Consider the following 22,807-nt stretch of genomic DNA (forward strand, 5'->3'; position numbering starts at 1 on the left):
CTTAAGGAATGTAGTTTTTCAACTATTTTCCTTGACATTCAATTTTTTAAAGAAAAAATATTCTTTCACGTCACTCATGTGACTGAAGGATAAGAGAATACAAAGAGTGTTCATTGCTTAAAGTGCAAAAAAAAACAAAACTAAAAAACAAGATGTCGCTAAGTATCCTCAAGTGACATCTCAAAGTAGAAGTTAGAGCAAAAAAAGTACAGTATCAATAACCACAAAAGAAACCCTCAATTGAAAAAATATCCCCTTAATATTAGGTCATTATTGTCACAGTCAAGAAAATCGACTTGATAGTTGAATGTCATGTTTGAAAATTATTGAAAATAGGATAAAGAAGAAAAGGCTAAAGGAGGGTATGGGTAACATATTTTTTAGGCTTATATCCTTTTCTTGAAAATCCTTAGCCAAGCCAAGATACAATAGAAAAATGTTGACTCCACTAATCTCATAAAATTTTGATCAAATATTTAATCTTTAATGCTAAGTTAATATTCATTTTCTCATTATTATCATAACCTTGCCACCACTCACAAATTAAACACACACTAAATTCTATCACCACCACCACATATATGTAAGAAAAACCTAAATTAAATTGTATCATCATTACCATATAGACCAATCAATTGCCAAAATCTGTATGATCATTGTTAGTATTTCTTTTTAAAGAGTTATGTATGAGATAATGAGTACTACAAGAAAAAGTGTAAACCTCTCAAACTGGGGCAACTTCTGAGATGATTCATGGTATATGCCTTTTAGTTCAAGTCTACCATATTAATTTGAATAGAAGGATGACTCTGATTATCTCACACTAGACCAGTTTCGGGTTGATCCCAATTTCTAATGGAGAGATACAAGAAACTCAAAACTAGGGCAATGGTGAAGTGATTTTTCATGTCTCTATAAGTTGATTCAATCATAAGAAAAAAAATCCTTCAAACAAGAAGATGTAAGATCTTACGTTATCACCATTAAGAATAATTCCAACAATGACTCGTACAAGTGTTCTACTTTCTTTCAAAAGAGACCATCACATATAAATGTGTTAAAAAAAACACATGTTAGGTTGAAAATCCACATGGGCAACCTAGGAAAAGGAGAGTGGTCCTAAGTTGCAAACATGCAAAGGTATCTTGTGATCATAATAAAATGAGAGAATTCCCGACATGTGCCTATATAAGGTATTCTAGGCAAAAATTAGGGAAAATTAAATGAACACCCTCAAGATGAAGACTTACTACTATACTCCTCAATCACCTAAATCGAGGCAACCTTTTGGAGAATCTAATTTATAGTCTCCTAGTTGAAGACAAGAATTCAAAAATAAGCACACTGGGGCATTTGTTGCCATTAACAAAAACACTTCGGAAGGAATGTTTCACTCAACCTACATTGGGGCAATATGATTGGGTTTGGTCATTGTCGTTAAGATTATATTGAGGCAATTTATGGCTCACCTTAAGAGAAAGACATCCTCAGGTAAACTAGGACAAATTTGGACTGGTGAAAAGCTATTGTACCAATCAACAGGAGGCAAAAAAGGTCGCTTTAGTCGAGTCCATAAAAGTTGATGAGTTCCATCCCAAAATAAATCATGAGTGATATATTAGAACATTGGTTCATGAGTCTTGCTCCTCATTCCATTACATTTAAAATAATATAATACTCATATCACACATACATATATTGAATGATATCAATATTCAAGTCAAGGCATATACACATTAATCATAATAGCATCAATAGGATTTTCATGCATCTCAAACTCTCAAGAAATACATGCATATTCTCTAATCATAGCATCACAACCGAGACTTTTTGAGTCAACCAAATCCTTTTCATAAGTATTGTCAGACTTAGACGTCAAAATGTTTGACGTTGCTGGACTTAGATGCAAAATCATCCTTTCAAGATAAACATTGTCGGACTCAAAAGCCAAAATGTTTGACGTTGCAAGACTTAGATGCCAAAATGTCATTTCAGTAAGCATTGTCAGACTTAGACGCCAAAATGTTTGATGTTGCTGGACTTTGATGCCAGAACATCCTTTCAATAAACATTGTCGAACTTAGACGTAGAAATGTTATGATGTTGTTGAACTCAGATGCCAGAACATTCCTTCAAAAATTAAGATTGTCGGACTGAGAAGTCGACAAGTTATGACATCATTAAACAATCCAAGCAAGCACGAGAAATGCTTCAACAAATCTCTGGTTCATCATGGCAAGCGCGGGAACCGCCTCAACAAATCCCAAGTTCATCGTGGCAAGCGTGGGGACTGCCTTAACAAATTTCTGGTTAATCACGATAAACGCGGGAACTGCCTCAACAAATATCTGGTTCATGACAGCAAGCACGGGAACTGCGTCAAAAAATCCCTAGTTCAACATGGCAAGCGCGAGAGCTGGCACAACAAATCTCAGGTTCATCATGACAAGCGTAGGAACTGCCTCAACAAATCTTTGGTTCATCATGGCTAGCGCAGTAACTACCTCAACAAATCCCTCGTTCATCATGGCAAACACGCGAACCGCCTAAACAAATCTCTCATTCATCATGGCAAACGTGTGAACTACCTTCAACAAATCCCTGGTTCATTATGGGAAGCGTGAGAACTCCCTCAAAAAATCTCTAGTTTATCAAAGCAAGCACATGAAATAATTCAACAAATCTCTAGTCCACCAACAGAGCCTCGATTTGCTTCATCAAAATTCAATACTTTTCTCAAAGGCTTTTTCTGAGCCTTGACAAAATAGAGTTCATATCTTTACTGGTTACTTATCATGATACCTCTCAAACCTCAGTTTGCTTGCTTTCAAGTAAGCAATAAGTAAAGATGGACAACTGTGAACCATCATTTTTGTCTGGCCAAGAAAAAACCGAAAACGTTTTTAAAGAAAAAAAGAAAGTGATTTTTATTAAATTTTCGAAATTATATTGTAAAATAAATAAAAGATAATTCAAAATATTTTTTATTGATTTTCATAATTTAATTCAAATTTATAAATAAATAAAAAAGAGTCAAGTGGATTTTTCTTTGGATTATGCTTATAGTAAAATAATGAGTCAAATGTGAATTGCTTAGATATTAGAATCCCAAAAAATATGTTAACAATGTTTATCTTTAAAATTCTATTTAGTTGGGTTTTATGTTATATTAAGTGTAGAATTTTCTTATAAATAGGATAGTTTAGAGTGCTAATTCTCATTCCAAAAATTTCAGAAAAGTGCACAAAAAACCATCAAGAAAAAGCATTAAAAAACCAAAAAAAGAGAAAGCGAAAGCTACCTCGTGTGATCTATGCGAACAAGTGCAGCGAAAAAAGTGTGCACTTGTCCTCTAGCTGTCAGATTGGCCATCACCTTGACTTTGGTGTTGATCGGAGGCTTGGCCAATCAAGCAGTGACACGTCAATCTTGTCCACCTGCACCTTGTCGTAGCGGATCCGGGTCTCTTTGACAATGTATGATGTGTTGTGTATGAGTGCACAATTGCACATTGTGTGTCCCCAATCCAACCAATAGTGCTTTTACACGTGTTCAAACATGACCCTGCCTTCTCTACAGCCAACCATGACAGACACATGGCTCATCCAGGTCAATTTCTTTTTTCGGTGACACACAATATCATATATCCATTAGGTTTCATTTTTTACATTTTTTTCTGTTTATATTAATTCATAGTATTGTTGCACTATTATACTATAATCACTTAGTAAATAAAAACGCAATTGTATTGTTATTTTTTTAGAGGTCTAATCATAGAAATAAAAATAAATATTAATAATTTTTATAGATAAATAATAATAACAAAATGGTCAAAAAATTCCTTTAATATAGTTAACCAACAAGACACTATTTTTATAATTTTTTAGCAACTAATAAAAAGTCTTTCTTTAAAACGCCTAAAAATATATTTCTATATGGTAACACTTATTATAATGGGATGATTTTTAGGGATTAATCAAAGATAAAAGAAAATCACGAAAAAGCTTATCGTCCTCAATTCATCTTCGAACGCTCGCGCTACGCCTCTTCTTTTCACTCGATTAATACTTAAAATAATAAAAAAATAATACTATTTTTAATTAAATTAATTCTTAATAATAAAAAACTCTTCACTAATAAAATAAATATCAAAATCAACACTTTATATAAAAAATAAAAATGGCTAACCACATCAAGGATGGAGGGACAATCGTCTTTGATGACTTCTTTCTCTCAATTCATTATTCGGACGATTCGCACTATGTCGCTTTTCCCCCTATTAATATAACTCAACCAGCAAACATTTTCTACTTGAGAACTACTTAGTCTTGATTTTCTATTTACCATAGGGATACATAGGAGTAGAGTTTCACCTTGTCATACACAACAAAAATAAATATTTTTTGTCATTTTTTAATAAATAATTAAATAACTAAATAATTTAAAAATTATAATATAAGTCATATAATTTAGTGAGGGGTATGGCTTAATGCGCGTGAATAGGGTGCTAATATCTTTCATATTCTGTAATCGACTCCCGAATCTGGATATCAAAATTCAAGGCCCAATGTGATTAAGCTAAAATATTTTTCTACATTTTTTACTCTAAAATGTAGTGATAACTCTAAAAAAGTTGTGCGGCCGAAAATCGGGTACTATAATATTGATGTATCACTCTTTTATACATCAAAGTAAAGAAGAAATTACCAAGCCACCTGTGAACAATGATGTCTTATCACCCGTAGCCGTATAAGAGACATTTTTAAGCAAAAGAAATCTGAATTTAATGGAAAATGGTCTTGTAATTTTTTATTTTCATTAGAATGATGGGTCTTAGTAGAACTTGGTTCCTTTTATATGAATTACTACTAGCTAGGACCAAGCGGATTATGACTAATGAAAAATATTTATATATATATATATATATATATATATATCACTTACGCCTATAAGAAAGTATCATTAAAAAAATCAAAAGCCCTAACTGAAGCTAAACTTCCTTTTCTAATCTGATTGTAAAATCAATGAATACTAAATAGTGGAAAAAGATGCAGCATCTAATAGTAGGTGTGAGGAAAAGAAAGGTAAAAACGAAAGTTGGCAACGCTGCATTATCCAAGCTTATGCTGTTGCTTTAATTCGCTCTAATCATTTTGCTTTCGACAAAAAAAAGTAGGAAGCACTTGATCCTTGAAGCCTGAACGGCTACTTTCTATTTTTTATTACTACAAAAAAGAAAGAAAGAACAAATCTGTACAATATATCATGCACTTTTATCCCATGTTATCTGGGATTCTTCATGAACTTCTGCTTTCAAAATTTGCATACGCCCATTAATTATTTTTCATAGCTTGATACTTCTTTTCTATTTTAAATTAAAAAACATATGAACTATTTATGAAGAATCCTTTCTTTAATTTATTACTTAAAGTCCCCCCACTTCAGGGAATTAATAAACTTTATTTATCCATTTACAGATACCATTTCCATTTCATTTCCCACCTAATTGGATTGGTGTACTCTAGAGGGATTCTTTGTATAACTAATGTTATATGTTTAGCCTATAAGTGAGGAACTAATCTCTTTCGATATATATGTAGTCTACAATAAGTATTGTTTACATTAATTGAATATTTGACATTTTGATATCTAATGAGATCTTAAACATCTAGACCAATGTTTTGTTAATATTCTAAATTATCTTAAGTTTGAAAATAAATGTTTTTAATGTGAACATAGAACCAAAATATATGTGATGTTTTTTTATTCGAATGACGGACTATATTTTTCTCTTAGCTTTTATGCAAATTATAGTCGTGACTCTTTCTCAACCATTCTTATAAGCTTAAAGAAGTAATGCTCAAGCTAGTTTTTATATATCAACGAAATCTTTTACTCATAAATAACTAAAGTATACGTAAATGGTTTAGTTGTAAATAACTTTTTTACTCTCATCCTGGTATATCTGTTACAGGTGATTGTTTTTGCATCCCTTAATTTAGAGGGATATGATACTGTTATGATGTGAAGTAGGAATTACCCCTTGGAGAGGGGATAGGCTATCTAAATAAGAAGAAGAATTGAGCAACAACTTTCTTACTGTTCTATTCCTTTCTGATGCTTAAATACACAAATTTCCCTTATATAATAGGATCTAATGAACCTGTCCATTTTTCTAACTACTTAATCCATTTCATATACATTGTTCTTATTTGGTAACGTTAAGTTTATAGGTGTAATCAAATAATAGAGGCTTGGAGTGAGTTTTGGCTTATAATTCTTAAGTTATTGAAAAGTGTAAACTTAACAAATAATAGAGGTTTGGAGTGAGTTTTGGCTTATAATTATTAGGTTATTGAAAAATTTAAACAGATAACAGAGGTTTGGAGTGAGTTTTAGGTTAGTTCTTAAGTTATTGAAAATGTAAAGAAATATAAAATACAATATAATCAATTAAGAACATAAAAAGAGCATTTTATAGCTATGGATGCTCTTACAATAATGCAATGTTTTCACATGAGTCACTAGAGTTAAACTCCTGAATGGAGCTCTGCTAGGGCTTTGATTTTCCTCCATACTTCTTGGATTTTCTTCCAACTTTCTTGGAACAGATTCAACATCATGGCAACAACTTTTATTCCCTGGTCATTCTTAGATGTACAACCTACGGAGAGACAAGCAAAGCAAGCTCAGGATCCTCCCCTGAAGAAAACATTTGCACAGGCCCTAGGCCAATCTTGTGACATAAACACCTCACAACTTCCCCAACAATGTATCAAGGGAGATGCAGTGGCCATTAAAATCACTGAAGATGATTATCAAGCAGGCTTGAACAGATGTAAAACACATCTTCATGGAAGAATCATTATGTCCAAGGGAGACTCACCTTTGAAGTTTCTAGATCTGAAAGCCAAGCTATGCACATTGTGGAACATGATTGGCAAGTGGAATATGCTATCTCTGGGAAAAGGGTTTTATGAATTTTCATTTTCATCCTTGGATGATATGAGGATGGTTTGTTCCACTGGATCTTGGAACCTCAAGCCTGGAATTCTAAGGTTATTCCTACGGACTCCAGACTTCAATCCAAACCTCCAAAAGCAAACTCACTCTCAAGCATGGATCGGGATTTTTGGCTTGCCACAAGAATACTGGAGCCCAAGAATAATCTTCTCCATAGCTGGAGGCATTGGAACTCCTATATCCTTGGACAGTGCAACGAGCAATAGAAGTTTTGGTCACTATGCAAAAATGTTAGTGGAACTTAACCTTCTAGCGGATCTACCAGAGCAAATACTGGTTGAGAGAGAAGGCTTTGCCTTTTTCGTTGGTATTGAGTATGAAAACCTACCTGCAATCTGCTCAGGTTGTAATGCTATTGGTCATACAGTGGCCCAATGCAGGAAAATGGTTAAGAAATCTACTACTGAGGAAGCAACAATGCAAAAAGAGAAAAGTCAAACAGGCAAGATTCAAGCAGAAGAGGCTCCAAGATATAAAGTCAAAAAGACTACCCTGCCTGAAATTGTTCAACCTCTGGTTGAGGCTAATGCTATCAACAACAACAAGATAAATGATCTAGTCATCAACTTGGAGTTTGATAGAGGACATGAAAACATGGCTGAGCTGGAAAAATTGGCACTCAACATTGACACAGGAGAGGTTGGATCTGACTCTGATGTTTCCCCTAATGATAATGTCATTGTCCAAGAGACTCCAGAATTGAGTAACAAGGCTGCTTGTGATGATATGCGGATAGTGGGAAGACTATGGGGTGATGATAATGACTCTATAGAGGGTGAGGAAGATTTCCAAGCAGTCCTAAGCAAGTCTCAAAAGAAGAAGCTGTGGAAAAGTACAAAATCATTGAGGATTCACAACACCCGAAGGGGTGGTTATCTAAGCATTGCTCAATGAAAATTCTGTTTTGGAATTACAGGGGTTTTGGTAACATGAAAACTAAACTTTACTTTAAGAATCTTTGCTTGTCAAATAAGCCTGATTTTGTTATCATTGCTGAGCCTAAAATCCTTAATTTAAGGGTCTCAGACAGGTATTGGAAAGAGCTAAACCTTGTGCTTTTGGAGGTGAATGATAGAGGAGAGCATCCCCCCTCATTATGGATCCTCTGTAACCCTGACTTAGACTTAGCTCCTTCTGTGTTAATAAAAGCTAGTCAGCATATTGCTCTATCTATGTTGGTCAACAATAACATCATTTACATTTGTGCTATCTATGCACAAACTAATTATATCCTCCGTAGGTCTCTCTGGAAGGATGTTCAAAAACTCATATCTGATTTCCCTAGGCCTTGGTGCTGTATAGGAGACTTCAATGTTGTCCTAGGTGCTAATGAGTGTAGGAGCTCGAGATTACCAGCTAGAATTCCTTGTACTGAGTTTCAGGCATTCATTGATCAAGCTGGGCTCATTAGTCTCCCAATTGCAAGGGCTCAATTCACCTGGTCCAACAGAAGAATTGGTAATGCTTCCACTAAAAAGAAGCTTGACAAAGCCTTGATAAATGATGATTGGTTGCATGCCTTCAACAATACAACCTGTAGCACCCTGCCCAGACTTGCCTCTAACCATCATCCTTTGTTGCTTCTATCTAATCAGCAGGTGCAGCCTAGGCAATCTTCTTTTAAATTCCACAAAATGTGGCTGCTAGACTCTGACTGCAGAAGACTAGTTGCTGAGGTTTGGGGAATTCAGGTTCTTGGTTGTCCAATGTATGTTTTGTCTCAGAAGCTTAGGAATCTGAAAAAAGAGCTCAAGATTTGGAATCAAAATGTGTTTGGTAATATTCACCAAAGAGTCAATTCAGCTAAGGCCAATGTGGATGCTATCCAGAATTCTATCAATGATCATGGTCCTGACTCTAATCTTTTGGAGCAGGAAAACTTGGCTCAATCTAAGCTCCTGACTGCCCTTGAGGTTGAGGAAGCTTTCTGGAAGGAAAAAGCTAAGATAAATTGGCACTCTATGGGGGATAGAAACACTAGTTTCTTTCATAGGATGACCAACATCAGAAATGGTACCAAATCTTTATCTATGCTGAAGTATGGGAACTCCATTCTAACATCTAAGGAGGATATAGAAAATCATGTGCTTGACTACTACACCAACCTCTTTGCCTCTCCTAATATTGCAGTTCCAAACTCTCTAATTCAGGATGTAATTCCTAGGCTAGTCACTGACTCTGATAACTTAATGTTAACCACTATGCATTCTTTATCAGAAATCAAAGATGCAGTGTTTGCTCTTAATGAGGAGGGTGCCCCTGGTCCTGATGGTTTCTCTGGTTGCTTCTTCCAAAATTTCTGGGACATAATCAACAAGGAAGTGTGTAATGATGTCCTGCATTTCTTCAAGCAGAGTTGGCTGATGCCAAACATCAACTCTAACTCTGTCATCCTTATCCCAAAATTGCATGGTGCTGATAGAATAGAGGACTATAGGCCTATTGCTCTTGCTAACTTCCAATTCAAAATCATCACCAAAGTCTTAGCTGATAGATTAGCTGCTATTGCTCCAAGAATCATCTCAAATCAGCAAAGAGGATTCATTAAGGAAAGACAGATAAAGGATTGCATCTGCCTTGCCTCTGAAGCAATCAATATGCTGGATCACAAAACTTTTGGGAGCAATTTAGCTATCAAACTTGACATCAAGAAGGCTTTTGACACAATTGAATGGACCTTCCTTCTTGATACTCTTCAAGCTTTTGGCTTCAACTCCAAATTTATCCACTGGACAAGGGTAATTCTCAATTCTGCCAAGCTCTCTATAAATGTCAATGGCAATAATGTTGGTTTCTTCAACTGCACTAGGGGGGTTAGACAAGGAGACCCTTTGTCCCCCTTACTTTTTTTGTCTTGCTGAGGATGTTCTGAGTAGGGGAATCATCAAGTTGGCAACAGAGAAGAAAATTAGTCCAATTTCGGGTCCTAACAGAATGCAAACTCCTTCTCATGTGCTTTATGCTGATGATATTTTAATCTTTTGCAAAGGTCTTTCTAGGGAGCTTATTTGGCTTAGGAAGCTTGTGATGGATTACACTCAAGCTTCAGGTCAGCAGGTTAACCTTCAAAAAAGCAGATTCTACATCTCAAATGCTAATACTATGAAAATTAATTCTCTGTCTTCCATATTGGGTTTTGCCAAGGGATCAATTCCTTTTAACTATCTAGGGGTCCCTCTTTTCAAAGGCAAGCCTAGGAGAGTCCACCTTCAGCCAATTGCATATAGGATCATTGCTAAGTTGGCTACTTGGAAAAGGTCCTCTCTTTCAATAATGGGCAGAGTTGAATTGGTAAAATCTGTCATTCATAGCATGATTGTTTATAGCTTTCTAATCTACAAATGACCTACTGGTTTGCTTGATTTTGTGGACAAGGGCATCAGAAATTTCATCTGGTCTGGGAACATTAGCAAAAAGAAAATTATCACAGTGGCTTGGAGCATAGTTTTCACTCCTGTTAAGGAAGGAGGGTTGGGTCTGAGATCTCTCAAGCTTCTGAACAGAGCTGCTCTGCTTAGCCTGGCTTGGAAGATGAGGTGTGATAATCAACATTGGACAACCTTCTATAGGGAAAGATTTGGTCATTCAAGGGATGCCTCAACAAGGTTCTTTAAGTCCTCTATTTGGCAGGGTATTAAAGAAAACTGGCCAACAACTACTAAGAACTCTATCTGGCTAGTGGGAAATGGTAAGGATATAAACTTTTGGAGGGATAATTGGTTAGGGGGACCTTTGGTGGAAACTCTACAAATCCCCTCCAACACTCACAATTCCCTTTCAGCTTCTGTGGCTGACTTCACATCAAATGCTAAATGGATTATCCCTGCTACCTTGTATAGGAATTTCCCTCAAACTGCCCAAGCAATTGCTAACACTTCTAGATCCAATGAATCAGACAAGTTAGTGTGGAGGCATTCTCATGATGGATCTTTATCCTTAAAAGATGCCTATACTTTTGTCTCTAATTCTGCTGCTACTCCTATCAGTTGGTGCAATCATGTGTGGTCTAAGGTGATCCCCCCTCTCATTCATTCATAGCTTGGAGAATTATCCATGGTAAGATGCCCTCTGATCACAACTTGCAAAAAAGAGGTTGTTCTCTAGCCTCAAGATGCAATCTCTGTAACAAAGCTATTGAAGACACGGATCACATTTTCCTTTCTTACTGCTTTGCTTCTGAGCTTTGGAACTGGATAATGTGGATTTTCTCAGTCAATCTGAATATGTCCTCCATCAAAAACCTTATTCTATCTTGCAGGAATAAACTCTCCAACCAGTCTCAACAACTTCTCTTTATCTCAGTGGTCAACACAATTCATGCTATCTGGTTTTGGAGGAACCAAAGGCGATTTCATGACCAGCATGTCTTTATTAATAGTGCAATTTCCAGGATATCTAGGGACACTAATTTATATGGGAACTATTCTACTGTATCTAGCAATCCTTCTCTTCATGAGCTCATATTGCTGAAGCACTTTAACATAAGCATCAATTACAACTGTGCTCCAAAGATAACAGAGGTGATTTGGCAGAAACCTTCAAATGGTTGGATCAAGGTGAACACGGATGGAGCTGCCTTAGGCTGTCTTGGTCACGCTGGTGGTGGGGGTGTCTTCAGAGATCATAATGGCCTATTTCTTTATGGTTTTGGCTGTTACTTGAACATACAAACTGCTCTTTATGCAGAGCTTTTCTCAGCCATTAACGCAGTAAACAAGGCACACAAAAGAGGGTGGTGGCATCTCTGGTTGGAAGTGGATTCAGTCATGGTTAGGGACATTTTCATGGGCAAATCGAATCCTCCTTGGTCCCTACACAATGAGTGGACTGCCTGCAAAACAATCCTAGACTCAATGACTTGGGAAATTTCTCATATCTTTCGTGAAGGGAATTCTTGTGCCGATAAGTTGGCTTCTCATGCGGCCAATTATAGGACAAATTCTTACTCCAATTATGTCCCTTCTATCATCCTCAATGATTTCAATAGAAACTTATTAGGCCTTCCAAATTATAGATTTAGAAACTTGTAATTTGTATGATTTTCTTGGTTAATATATTGTGTGCTTGCACACTTGTTTAAAAAAAAATGTTTTATTGTATTAGAAAAATAAAAACAAAAACAGAAATTTATACTTTTATATTATCTAGTATTATTCCATTAGATCGAGATATGAGGATAAGATCTTTTGGGGATAGATGATCTATGTTCCAATATAACAAGGTCATGGTTAAGATTCTTCAATGGTTAGAACAAGATTGTGTATAGACCCGTTGGCACGCTAGAGCTTTGGATTAGTATACTACTTTCTTCCAGATATACAATTGAGTTTTCATCATCTCTAAATTGTGGAAGGCTTGCGATATAGCACTTTACCAATTTTCCAACTTAAGTCATGCTTTACTTGACAAGGAAAATTTTCCTCTCTCTTTTTATATTTCGAATGTTTTTCATATGATGAAAGTAAATTATTTTCTTACCTGATTTTACGTAGGAAGCAACCTTTTAAATTGTAATTGTGATTGCATAATATTTATGACTGATATTGAAAATATAGGAAAATGCAATCAAAGTCATTGTAATTATGATAACAGTTAACATTGGTAGTATGAGTCTAATAATTATGTAATGTCAATAATATTTGTATATTATTGATATAAAGATTTATACACGGTTATCATTATGAATTACTTATTTGGATAACTTTTTTGAAGATGTAATTATAATTATGTATTAATGGTGGATGATGCAAGTAACAATATATAAAATAGAGGTGACAAAATTATTCATAATTCAAAATCCATCCAAATTAAATTCATCCAAATCCAAATCTATAAGTTAGAACTAATAGATATAAATGGATATAATCTAATGGATAGTGTTAATAATGGATAGATTCAAATTCATCCATTATATCCAATAAATAAAAACATTTTTTTCCAATTAATTCAATATTAAAAAAATTTCTCACCTTTCTAATAATACAATCTCACACACATTACGATCCATTAAAATGGATAAAATGAATGAATTAGAACTCATTAGATATGAATGAATTGAATAATTTAAAAATGTGATGTAATGAATTTATATGGATTGATGAATAATTTTACATCCATCCATTAACATCCAAATTCAAGTTCATCCAAACTTATCTTATTGTCACCAGTACTATAAAACTCATACATTAACCATATATTTTTCTCTCTCTTTGTATGTTATGTTACACTTTTTGAAGACGGGGAGCACGCACGAGTCATGCATAACACGCGTATTTCAGGGCGGACTCTATGTTGATTCTCCTTTTGATTAGGAGATTTGCGTTATATGAAACAAAATATCCTATAAAATAGGTTTGCATATCACTTCAAGCATAAGCCAAAAGAGGATTCCTGAAAATATATCATCTCAAGAAGTGAAGATAAATAAAGAAGTGGATATCATATTACCTAAAAAATAGGAAATCGTGTTATTTACTATTCAGCACGTGCTTAGACAACAAAATAATAGCTTGGGGTTGCCATGAATAGGGTAATACTTGTATTTTATTCGCACTTAATGTTAATTGAGTTAATTTTAAACTCAAACCTAATCCAAACATGTAGCTTAACCCGACCTTAGAGTATATTGATTGGCTAAATTTTTTATTTTGAACAACACCCAATTAAGTATAATACAATTGAAAAAACATGGTTAAAATATAAAATTATATGAGTGGATAAATTGTTACAATCAAATGCATCATCTACAAAAACATATTACATTGTGTACAATTGAAAATGTATGTATATATAACCAAAAGGACGTTAATCTAGTAGTGTAAGACATAACTAAATCCTCAGGATGATCAAAAAGTCAATGGTTCGATTCTTGGGAACAACATTTGTTGGGAGGGGTAACCACATACCCCGAAATAGATTAGTTCTTTAGTCAAAGGATGAAATGATACCTTTAGTAGTACAAAAAATATATGTATAAATAGAAGTTATGGTGAGCATGGGGTTAGGTTAGTCAAAATAATGTTTATCTCTTAGTCGATTTTAAATATTAATCGCTTCTAATTTTTGAACTCAATCCTAAACTCAATAAAATTCGACCAGAGTGTCATTACAGTAGATTTGTGCTCATGTCCATCAGTAGCTATCACACCTTCAATGTTAGGAGTTTTTTTCCTCTGATCTCCACTTATTCTATCACATTTTAGAAAAATGATAAATAAAATAAGCAAAGGGGATATATTAACATTAAGAACATATATTCTATCTCAAAAAGTATATTAATTAAGTATTTTTTCTAACAAATCACATGGAATGACATACTTTTTGTGATAAAACATATCATCACACTAATATTCTCTTATGGGTGACTTCGCCTATTTATACTCAAGTTGCTTGACTTTTCCTCCGAGAGAAGATGTCATTATTGAGGACAACATGAGTTTCTCCTTTCATTAGCCTCTGGCGTGAAGGAAGGTTCCTCAACATAGCATGTATCAACCTGTTATATCATTGTCGTTTTTTCCTTTAGCTACGTATTTGTCTGGGTGTGATAAAGAACAACCAGAAAAGTCATATCTTATCTACTTGGACATAATTAACAGTCATGTCAAAAAGTTGATTGGTCCAGACATTTGGATGAAACAATCATCCTACACTAGTGGTATGCCCTTACCGGAAACGTAAGTAAACATGAAATTATTATGATAGAACATGATCATAGTTGTATAAATATATATGTGATAATTGTGTGCTAACACTTTCAAATTACTATAGTATATAAAAATAAGTTGGTTCCTTAATTCCACCAAGAATGTGGGTATCTATAATAATGGTGACATGTAGATAGAGCGTGCTGTTATCCACAATATTCTATTTTTATACAAAGTCTTCCTCGTGAATAATAAGAAATCAATTGAATATAGTTAAATTTCCATTTACGATTCTTCAATGTTTAATTTATATCCTTCAAAATCATTGTGCGCTTCTCTTTCCAAATTCAAACTTTCAGCTGAATCAAAATTCAAAATACAAGTCTTTATAAATTATCCACTTTCTTTGTACTATCAAGGATTGTTGGATAATAAACTAATCTCTTTCAAGATTCGTGGTTGTCTCTGTCAATAAATATCGTTCTCAAGAATCGAATCTCAACATTGGGTATCTAATTGGATCTTACAGTACCAAATCAATGTCTTGTTGGTAAATTATTCACTTTGAACAAAATATATCCTTACCCTAATTAACCACCCAATCAAATTAAGATATGCATATTATGACTCTTCAAAGTTTTGGGGTGTGTCTCTAAAGTCTAACAAATATTTTAATTTCTACATATTAATTTTCTCTCTCCTGAACCAATATTTGTGTACACAATAAGCAAACCCTAGAAGAATCGTGACCCACCACAACACTCACCTTCACATTCACAATATATTGGTGCAACTTGACCCTTACCCTATATATTAAACCCTTCATCACACTTCCAAATCCTCTTCATTCTTTTCATTTTTCATGTTCAATTGTTATGTAGGTATTCTCTAGTTTCTATTTATCATGAGCAATATCCCAAGATCTCTCATCGATTCTTCCCTAACCCTCTTCAACCTTGCCATATCTTCTTCTGATCCCTGGCCCTTCTCACATGTTCTCTTATAACCCAAAAGAAAATTGATCTCTTATATACCACTTTATATCTAAACAAATTATAAGGTTTGGTATTTTTTTCTACCCCCTTTAGCTTTTTGGGTTTAAGTTTTTTCTTGAATATGGGGTTTGGTGGAGATCATAATCATAATAATCACAAGCACCATAACATGATGAGTTTTCTTCTACACATTCCTCACCTCCACTTTCATCACCAACACCATGAAAAGGAAGATATGAAAGACATCCCAAAAGGGTATTTGGCCATATTGGTTGGACAAGGAGAAGAGCTACAAAGATTTGTGATTCCTGTGATCTACTTCAACCACCCACTTTTCATGCAATTGTTGAAAGAAGCTGAAGCAGAATATGGGTTTGAGCACAAAGGTCCTATAACTATTCCATGCCATGTGGAAGAGTTTCGGACCGTTCAAGGCATGATTGATAGGGAGACATCTCACCATCACCAACATAACTATCACCCCTGGTGCTTTAAAGTTTGATTCAATCATCCAAGCCAATTAAAAATATGTAGTATTACATCTATTTTTTTATAATTTTGCTCAACATCTAGAATGAGATGTTGATGATAATGACGAAAATTGTTGACCTTAAATTTCGGGAAAGCATCTCTTCAACAATGGATTACTTTTGTACTTACACATGATATTCAATTTGTCATTTTATTACATCTTAATAATAAAATTATCAAATCATATTTTACTTTTTCTCTTATTTTGAGTATACTGTCTCCTCTCCCCATTAGCAGAAAGGATTCTAATTCCTTGATTTCTATATTTTTAGGGTAATGTTCTAGCAAATTTGTATACTTTTGTCTAATGTGAACGAATTAAAGTAATACCTTTTTGTGTGCCAAAGTAAAATAAAATAAATAGTACCCTTGTTCTCTTTCTAATATATTTATTTCTTAATAAAAATATATTATTAAATGTTTTTTAAAAAGAGAAGATGAAAATAAAGGAGATAGTTGTTTGTGTGTTGGGAGGTTGGGAGGTTGCAAGTGTGAAAAATACGATTGGAATTTGGAACAAGTTGAATGTTAGACTTTATTTTAGTGCGATCTTCCTACTTTAGCATAGAAAAATCACGTCTCTTTATATATTCAAAGTTGCGTAATTCTAGTAACACAACTCTTCACATATAAAAACATAATTTATGCATACCTAAAAATAAGTTGGAGACCTAAAATTTCTCCAAGTTATCTGGAATATAATAGATAAAGATTGACCTGAAAATCTTAGATCTAAATCTATCTAATTATTTCCTTATATTTTTTTATGTGGTTAAACTAAAAGAGGACTTTATATTAGAGGGCCCATTGGCAAAGTTTTTGGCAATGCTTTTCAGCTATTCTTTTGTTTCTTTTTCTGCTTTGTAATCAAGTATTGTCTTTTGCTTTTGGTTTCATAGTGGTAGGTGGGGTTTGTATGGTTGTCATTAGGTACTTCATAAGAGGCTTGGTTCAAGTGCTTCTCATTATCATTACATTTATCTCCCCCTATGAGCTCCCAAAAATTGAAGCCAAAGCAATGAATTTAATTTTTTATGTTGTTTATGCATAAAATGCTGTTGCTAAAGATAAATTTTACTTAGGTGGTATCTATATTGCTAAATATAGTCGTACCAGAGTATATATATTAGTATACTAATACAATGGTTGAATCAACAGTGCATTAATTGTACTCATTAGATTATATATATTTAAATTTATACTATTAATAAAGTCAAAACAAATAATAACCACCACAACATAATTTTTATATTCCAAATTTATCATTTGAATATCACTCATTATAATTAATATATCATTAATCTTTCATACATCATCTTATTTATATTTTCACTCTCTATTGAGTTCATATATTACATTTTTATATTTAAATTGTTTTTTCTTAAATAGTACAATATGAAACTGATACATTATATATTAGAAAAATACGAATGTTGGTCGACCAACACGGAATGTCGGTCGACCCGCTAGTTATAATAAATAAAATACACTTATGAATATAAGTATTATTATTTGTAACATACAATTTAATTATTGAAACCATTCAAAGACCGACTATATTATAAATAAGAGTAAATTACACTGACACCTCTGAGTTTTAATGAAATTATACAAACCACCTCTCACTTTTCTACACCTACACAAACCCCTATATTTTTTATACTTTCGTTACACTGACTACTCATGCATGAGAAATAAATGTAATTTTTTGAACAAAAAATGTGATAAATGAAATTAAGTTAAATAAAACATAGTATATTGTGAAGACAAATTCAAATAATATATGAGTTGATACCTCATTATTATTTTTGGTTCGTTATGATATAATATAAGAACGATTTAAACAATATCTCTTTAGAATTGTTGATGCATTTTATAACAAAAAATAGTAAAGATACATTGATTTGTATATTATTTGGATTTTTCCTCATAGTATACCATGTTTTGTTTAACTTAATTGCATTTATCACATTTTTTTTGTTTAAAAGATTAGACTCATTTCTCATGTATGGTAGTCAGTGTAATGAAAATATAAAAACAATGAGAGATTTATGTAGGTGTAAAAAAGTGAGGGATAGTTTATGTAATTTCACTAAAACTCAAGGGATGTTAGTGTAATTAACTCTATAAATAATTATTTTTATGCACAAGCTAGTTTTGATTGGTACAAAATGATACAGTTTGACAAATTTTGATTAATATTATCCAATTTTGACCAATTTAAAATTTAAGTGTACGTATGATATAATTGTTATATTATATATATATATATATATGAACTGGTTTGCCAGTTTTCTAGTTAAACCATCTGGTATGGTATTTGTAATAGCGGTTATACTTTTTAATAAAAGGTGGATATATTTATTTACGAATTTATTAATATGAATCTGTTGAGAAGAAAGAAGTTTAGATTTTTTTTAACGAAAGAGGTTGAGATTGTAGCTTCACGAATCAAAGTTTTGCATATTGTATTGTTAAATTGTCATAAATGAAGCAGAAATTAAACATAAATTATTGATTTGAGGATTGTGGAATGTGGTGGGTGATCTTGACTTTGAACCTATTTTCTTAACCTTTTTATGTCAAAAAAATGACCAACAAATTTCTTCTTAAAAAATTAAAATAAAAACTACAACATCAGGTGTGATAGTTGTGGGCATCCACCAATTGATTCAAGACAACATACTGTTTTAAAAATTAAGTTGCTTTTTTTTTTCTGACGAAACATCAATACCAATCGTAATAGGGTTAATTTTTCTAATAAGATTTTTTAACTAATGAACCAAATACTACTTAATTATTATTATTTAAAAATAAATAAATGAACAATATAAAAACTCATCTACAAATATATAACTTTTCACAAGTTGTTAGTGTAGTAGTGCAAGACCTTGCTAGATTCCAAGAAGATGATAAGGTCAAATGTTTAATTCGTGAGAGTAATACTTGTTGGAAGAGACAATCACACACATTGAAAATGATTAGTTTCTTATCTAAAAAGACGAAGATATACTTTTGGTAATAAGGAACTCTTGTGATGTGGTTCACACACACTCTGCATATTGGCATTCCAGTCATTTATGAGTGGCACTACATGAACCTACCCAAATTAGTTCAGACTGTATAATCTCGTGAACATTAATTGAAACTATCCATCTTTATTGGCCAATTCCAATATAGGATTTGGGCCTTTACTGCAGTTACCACCTCTTTTTCTTTTCTTCCAACTGTCAATCCAACCACAACAACTAATCCTCCACCTTACCAACTTGCCATGATCTCAACACTATTTCTTATTCAATTCTTAATATGATGATGTAAGCTTGTTAGTATTTTAAGGACTTCATTTGCTAGAATTCATACTGCTAGGTTTGGTTTTACGAAAAAGAAGTTCAAAGGTCAACCACTCCTTTTTTATAGTTTGAGACTCATAATCCAAAAAAATAAAATTATTCGGGATTCTAACAAATCTGACTACAACATGCGAGAAGATTTATAAATGTCAGTTTTTCTGACATATTTTTATCAGAGTCAGAATATGAGATATTCTTTAAAGTAAACCAAACTGAAATTACTCAAACAAATAGTGGTCTTTAACGATCTCCTAAGAGATTTGGATGAAAAGTGAAAGAAATGGAGAGCTTAAAAAAAATGAAATATAGGAGGACATTGAGATCTACTTTTTCTACTCACTCTCCTTTAAAATCCAACTTATAAATAGACTATTTTTAGTATTTACTTTTTATTAAAAAAATAACTTCAAATTATGGTCATTAAAAATTAATTTTTATCATATGTCACAATCTTTATTTAATATTGGATTTTCTAGTACAAGGAAATGATGAGAATTCATTTTGAAGATGGGATGTAGATGCACTAAGTTTTAATTAAAAAAATTAATTATAAATTTGACTCTTATTTTATATTTCACAGTTCTAGAAAATATATGGAATGGGATTGAACATTGTTTAGTACTTTAGTTTGGTAATGTTTAACTTTCAAATATCAATGTGAAACTCAATCATCACTGAGTTGCCAAGTTCCTAACTTTCATTTTCTCTCTCTTTCTTCCCTAGAATGTTTGTTAAATTACTAGTATTACTTTATAGGAGACTAGGCAATTGAAAGCTGTCATAGTTTATGGATGATGTCACTTTTCAATTGTTTAATTAGCTTCTATGCAAATAAAAAAAGGAACAACAATATCATTTAACATTTCTTTATATATAATAGTACTCTGTGAGTTTAGTTTTAATGATGAAGAAAATAAAAATAAAAATTTTGAAACTATCAAATACATTTGTAAAATGAGTTTTTAAAGTAATCTCTTTCTATTTCCTCACCTCCAAAACTTATCTCATAAGCCAAAAAAATTGTCCTTTGACCCATGCTAAAAAGTTGTGTTCATTGTATTAACCAATGCTTTGGACCAAATACACAGAATTAATAAAACAATGAAGTTCATCGCCGCATTTTTCTACCTCAAATCCTCAATCTTATCAAAGTGAGACATTGTTGCCCTATAGTGAAGTTGACCAAAACAAAACAACAACAAAAAGGTGTCTTTCTATAATCTTCACACAAAATCTTACAAGAAAACATGTGGTATTTGTGCTCACAAGTAAAATAGGATAATTTTACTTTCCACCACAACTCACGTGAGGAACAACAATTCAATATGTTAGCTCTTCTTTTTCCTTAGTCTAATCCCCAAAGCCCCCAAAAAAACAAGACACAAACTAATTTCTACAAATATTTACAACTTATAATCAGTGGCGGATCTTGATCAAAAGTTTAGAGGGGCAACAAATTTTAATTGGTTCAAGAATAATAAAATATACAAAAACATACATAATTGTTTCGAAGTTTTGAAATAACATATTAATTCTAAATAATATTAATTAACAACTAAATATGTTAACAAAAATTCAGAATGTGTCAACAATGTCAATAATTGCACCTCAATATGAGTAATGATATGCAACGTTAAATTATCAATTGAGGAAATAAGAATATAACATAAAGAAATTATTAGTATAAAACACACATGCGGACTATGCTAAAAAGCACATACAAAAAAGTAAAAAAAATGTTATATCCTCCTAAGAATGCTCTCACCTAAAATAAAGTGATATGGTCACTTGTAAACCAACCATTAATAAACAAAGTATTACTTTGTGATGTATGTTAATTTCTTATAGGTAAGAAGATTTAACATGAGGATATATCATTTTTTTATACACAAATGGGTGATGGTTTTTGTTGTGGACTATTCTTATTAAGCATGAATAATGATAAATAGTTTTTTATCAATAAATATTAGTATGTTAGTATTTATTGTGGGGCGAGATTTGAATCATCAACCTCTTTCACTTCACCTCTTCTCCTTTACCGTCACACCACCTTATAACTATGTTTTTTTATTAAATATGATAATGGTGAGACTCGAACTCATAACCTACTTCACTTCATTATTTAAACTCTTCATTTTAACCAACGAACCACCTTATGACTCCTAATAATAATATTAAATAGGATAATGAAATTTTGACTTTATACTATATTATTGTGTGAATATTGAATAAATTAATAGCAAATAATGGTGAAAATATCATTGTGTATTTCTAATATAGTGCTCAGAATTATTAAAATAGATTTTAATTTAAACATAAAAGAATTATATCATTTTGGATGTAAAATAAATCTTTTATTATATTTTTTTAAATTTCAGGGGGCAGTTGCTCCCACCTGGCCTTTGATAATTCCACCACTGCTTATAATAACAATTAAAATAAAATTTCTCTTTACTTATAATGAAAACAAACTTTGGTGTATCCACGAAGCTAAGTTTCCCATCAGATTTTGTGATCCATTCACCAATTAATGAATAAGCTGAAGTGCCCAAACTATCTCCTGAAATGAAAACATTAGGATAAAAAAGTCAATAAGTTGTTCAATATCTAAAAGACAAAATCAACTCTAGTAGGTTTGATCTTGAAATGGATGGGAAAACCTGTGCCAACTCCTCAACTGAAATGACCCAGCTTTCTGTCTTTTCAAAGTGCTCAAAAGATTTGGTAGCAATTTTCTCTCTTTCATCAAAGAAATATGCTTTTCAGATTTTCAGTCTTATAATGCATTAAGGAAAACAATGCACTTTCCCTAGGAAAATGATAATTTTTTAACAGTTTAGTTAATGATAAATTGACACGAGTACGGTGCTACTGATCAACAGTACAAGCTTTTACGTTTGTCAGAATAATCAACTAATCTATCTGAATAATGTCAGCAAAATAAATAATAGATCCTTTCTAGCCACGGGTGAGATTCTGTCTTCATTAATAGAAATGGAAATACATCAAAAAGTAATAGAAAAAATAATATTTTTTTATACTAACAAATGTATTTTCTCAGTTTTTTAGGTAAGAAATTTTGCCATTTCCAATGAGTGTCACTCACAAATCAAGCACTTGACATTTTGGTTATTTTGGGAATCTAGTGAAACTTTACGCTACTAGACCAATATAATGATATATACTTCTATCCAATGTTTTAAATTGCGGTTGCGGTCGCATTTGTAGTCGTGGTCGTGGTTACTGCAATTGCAGTCAT

The 22,807-nt window shown here is 32.6% G+C and overlaps 1 protein-coding gene across 1 annotated transcript; it reads left to right on the forward strand.

Moving 5' to 3' along the window:
• LOC109342360 lies at positions 6,622-11,061 on the forward strand. The gene is made up of 4 exons (XM_019580358.1): positions 6,622-7,847; positions 7,940-9,761; positions 9,886-10,314; positions 10,399-11,061. Exons 1-4 carry the CDS (start codon positions 6,622-6,624, stop codon positions 11,059-11,061), a joined length of 4,140 nt encoding a protein of 1,379 aa, XP_019435903.1.

The sequence above is a fragment of the Lupinus angustifolius genome, chromosome LG03, assembly GCF_001865875.1.
Source record: "Lupinus angustifolius cultivar Tanjil chromosome LG03, LupAngTanjil_v1.0, whole genome shotgun sequence".
NCBI classification, from domain to species: Eukaryota; Viridiplantae; Streptophyta; class Magnoliopsida; order Fabales; family Fabaceae; genus Lupinus; species Lupinus angustifolius.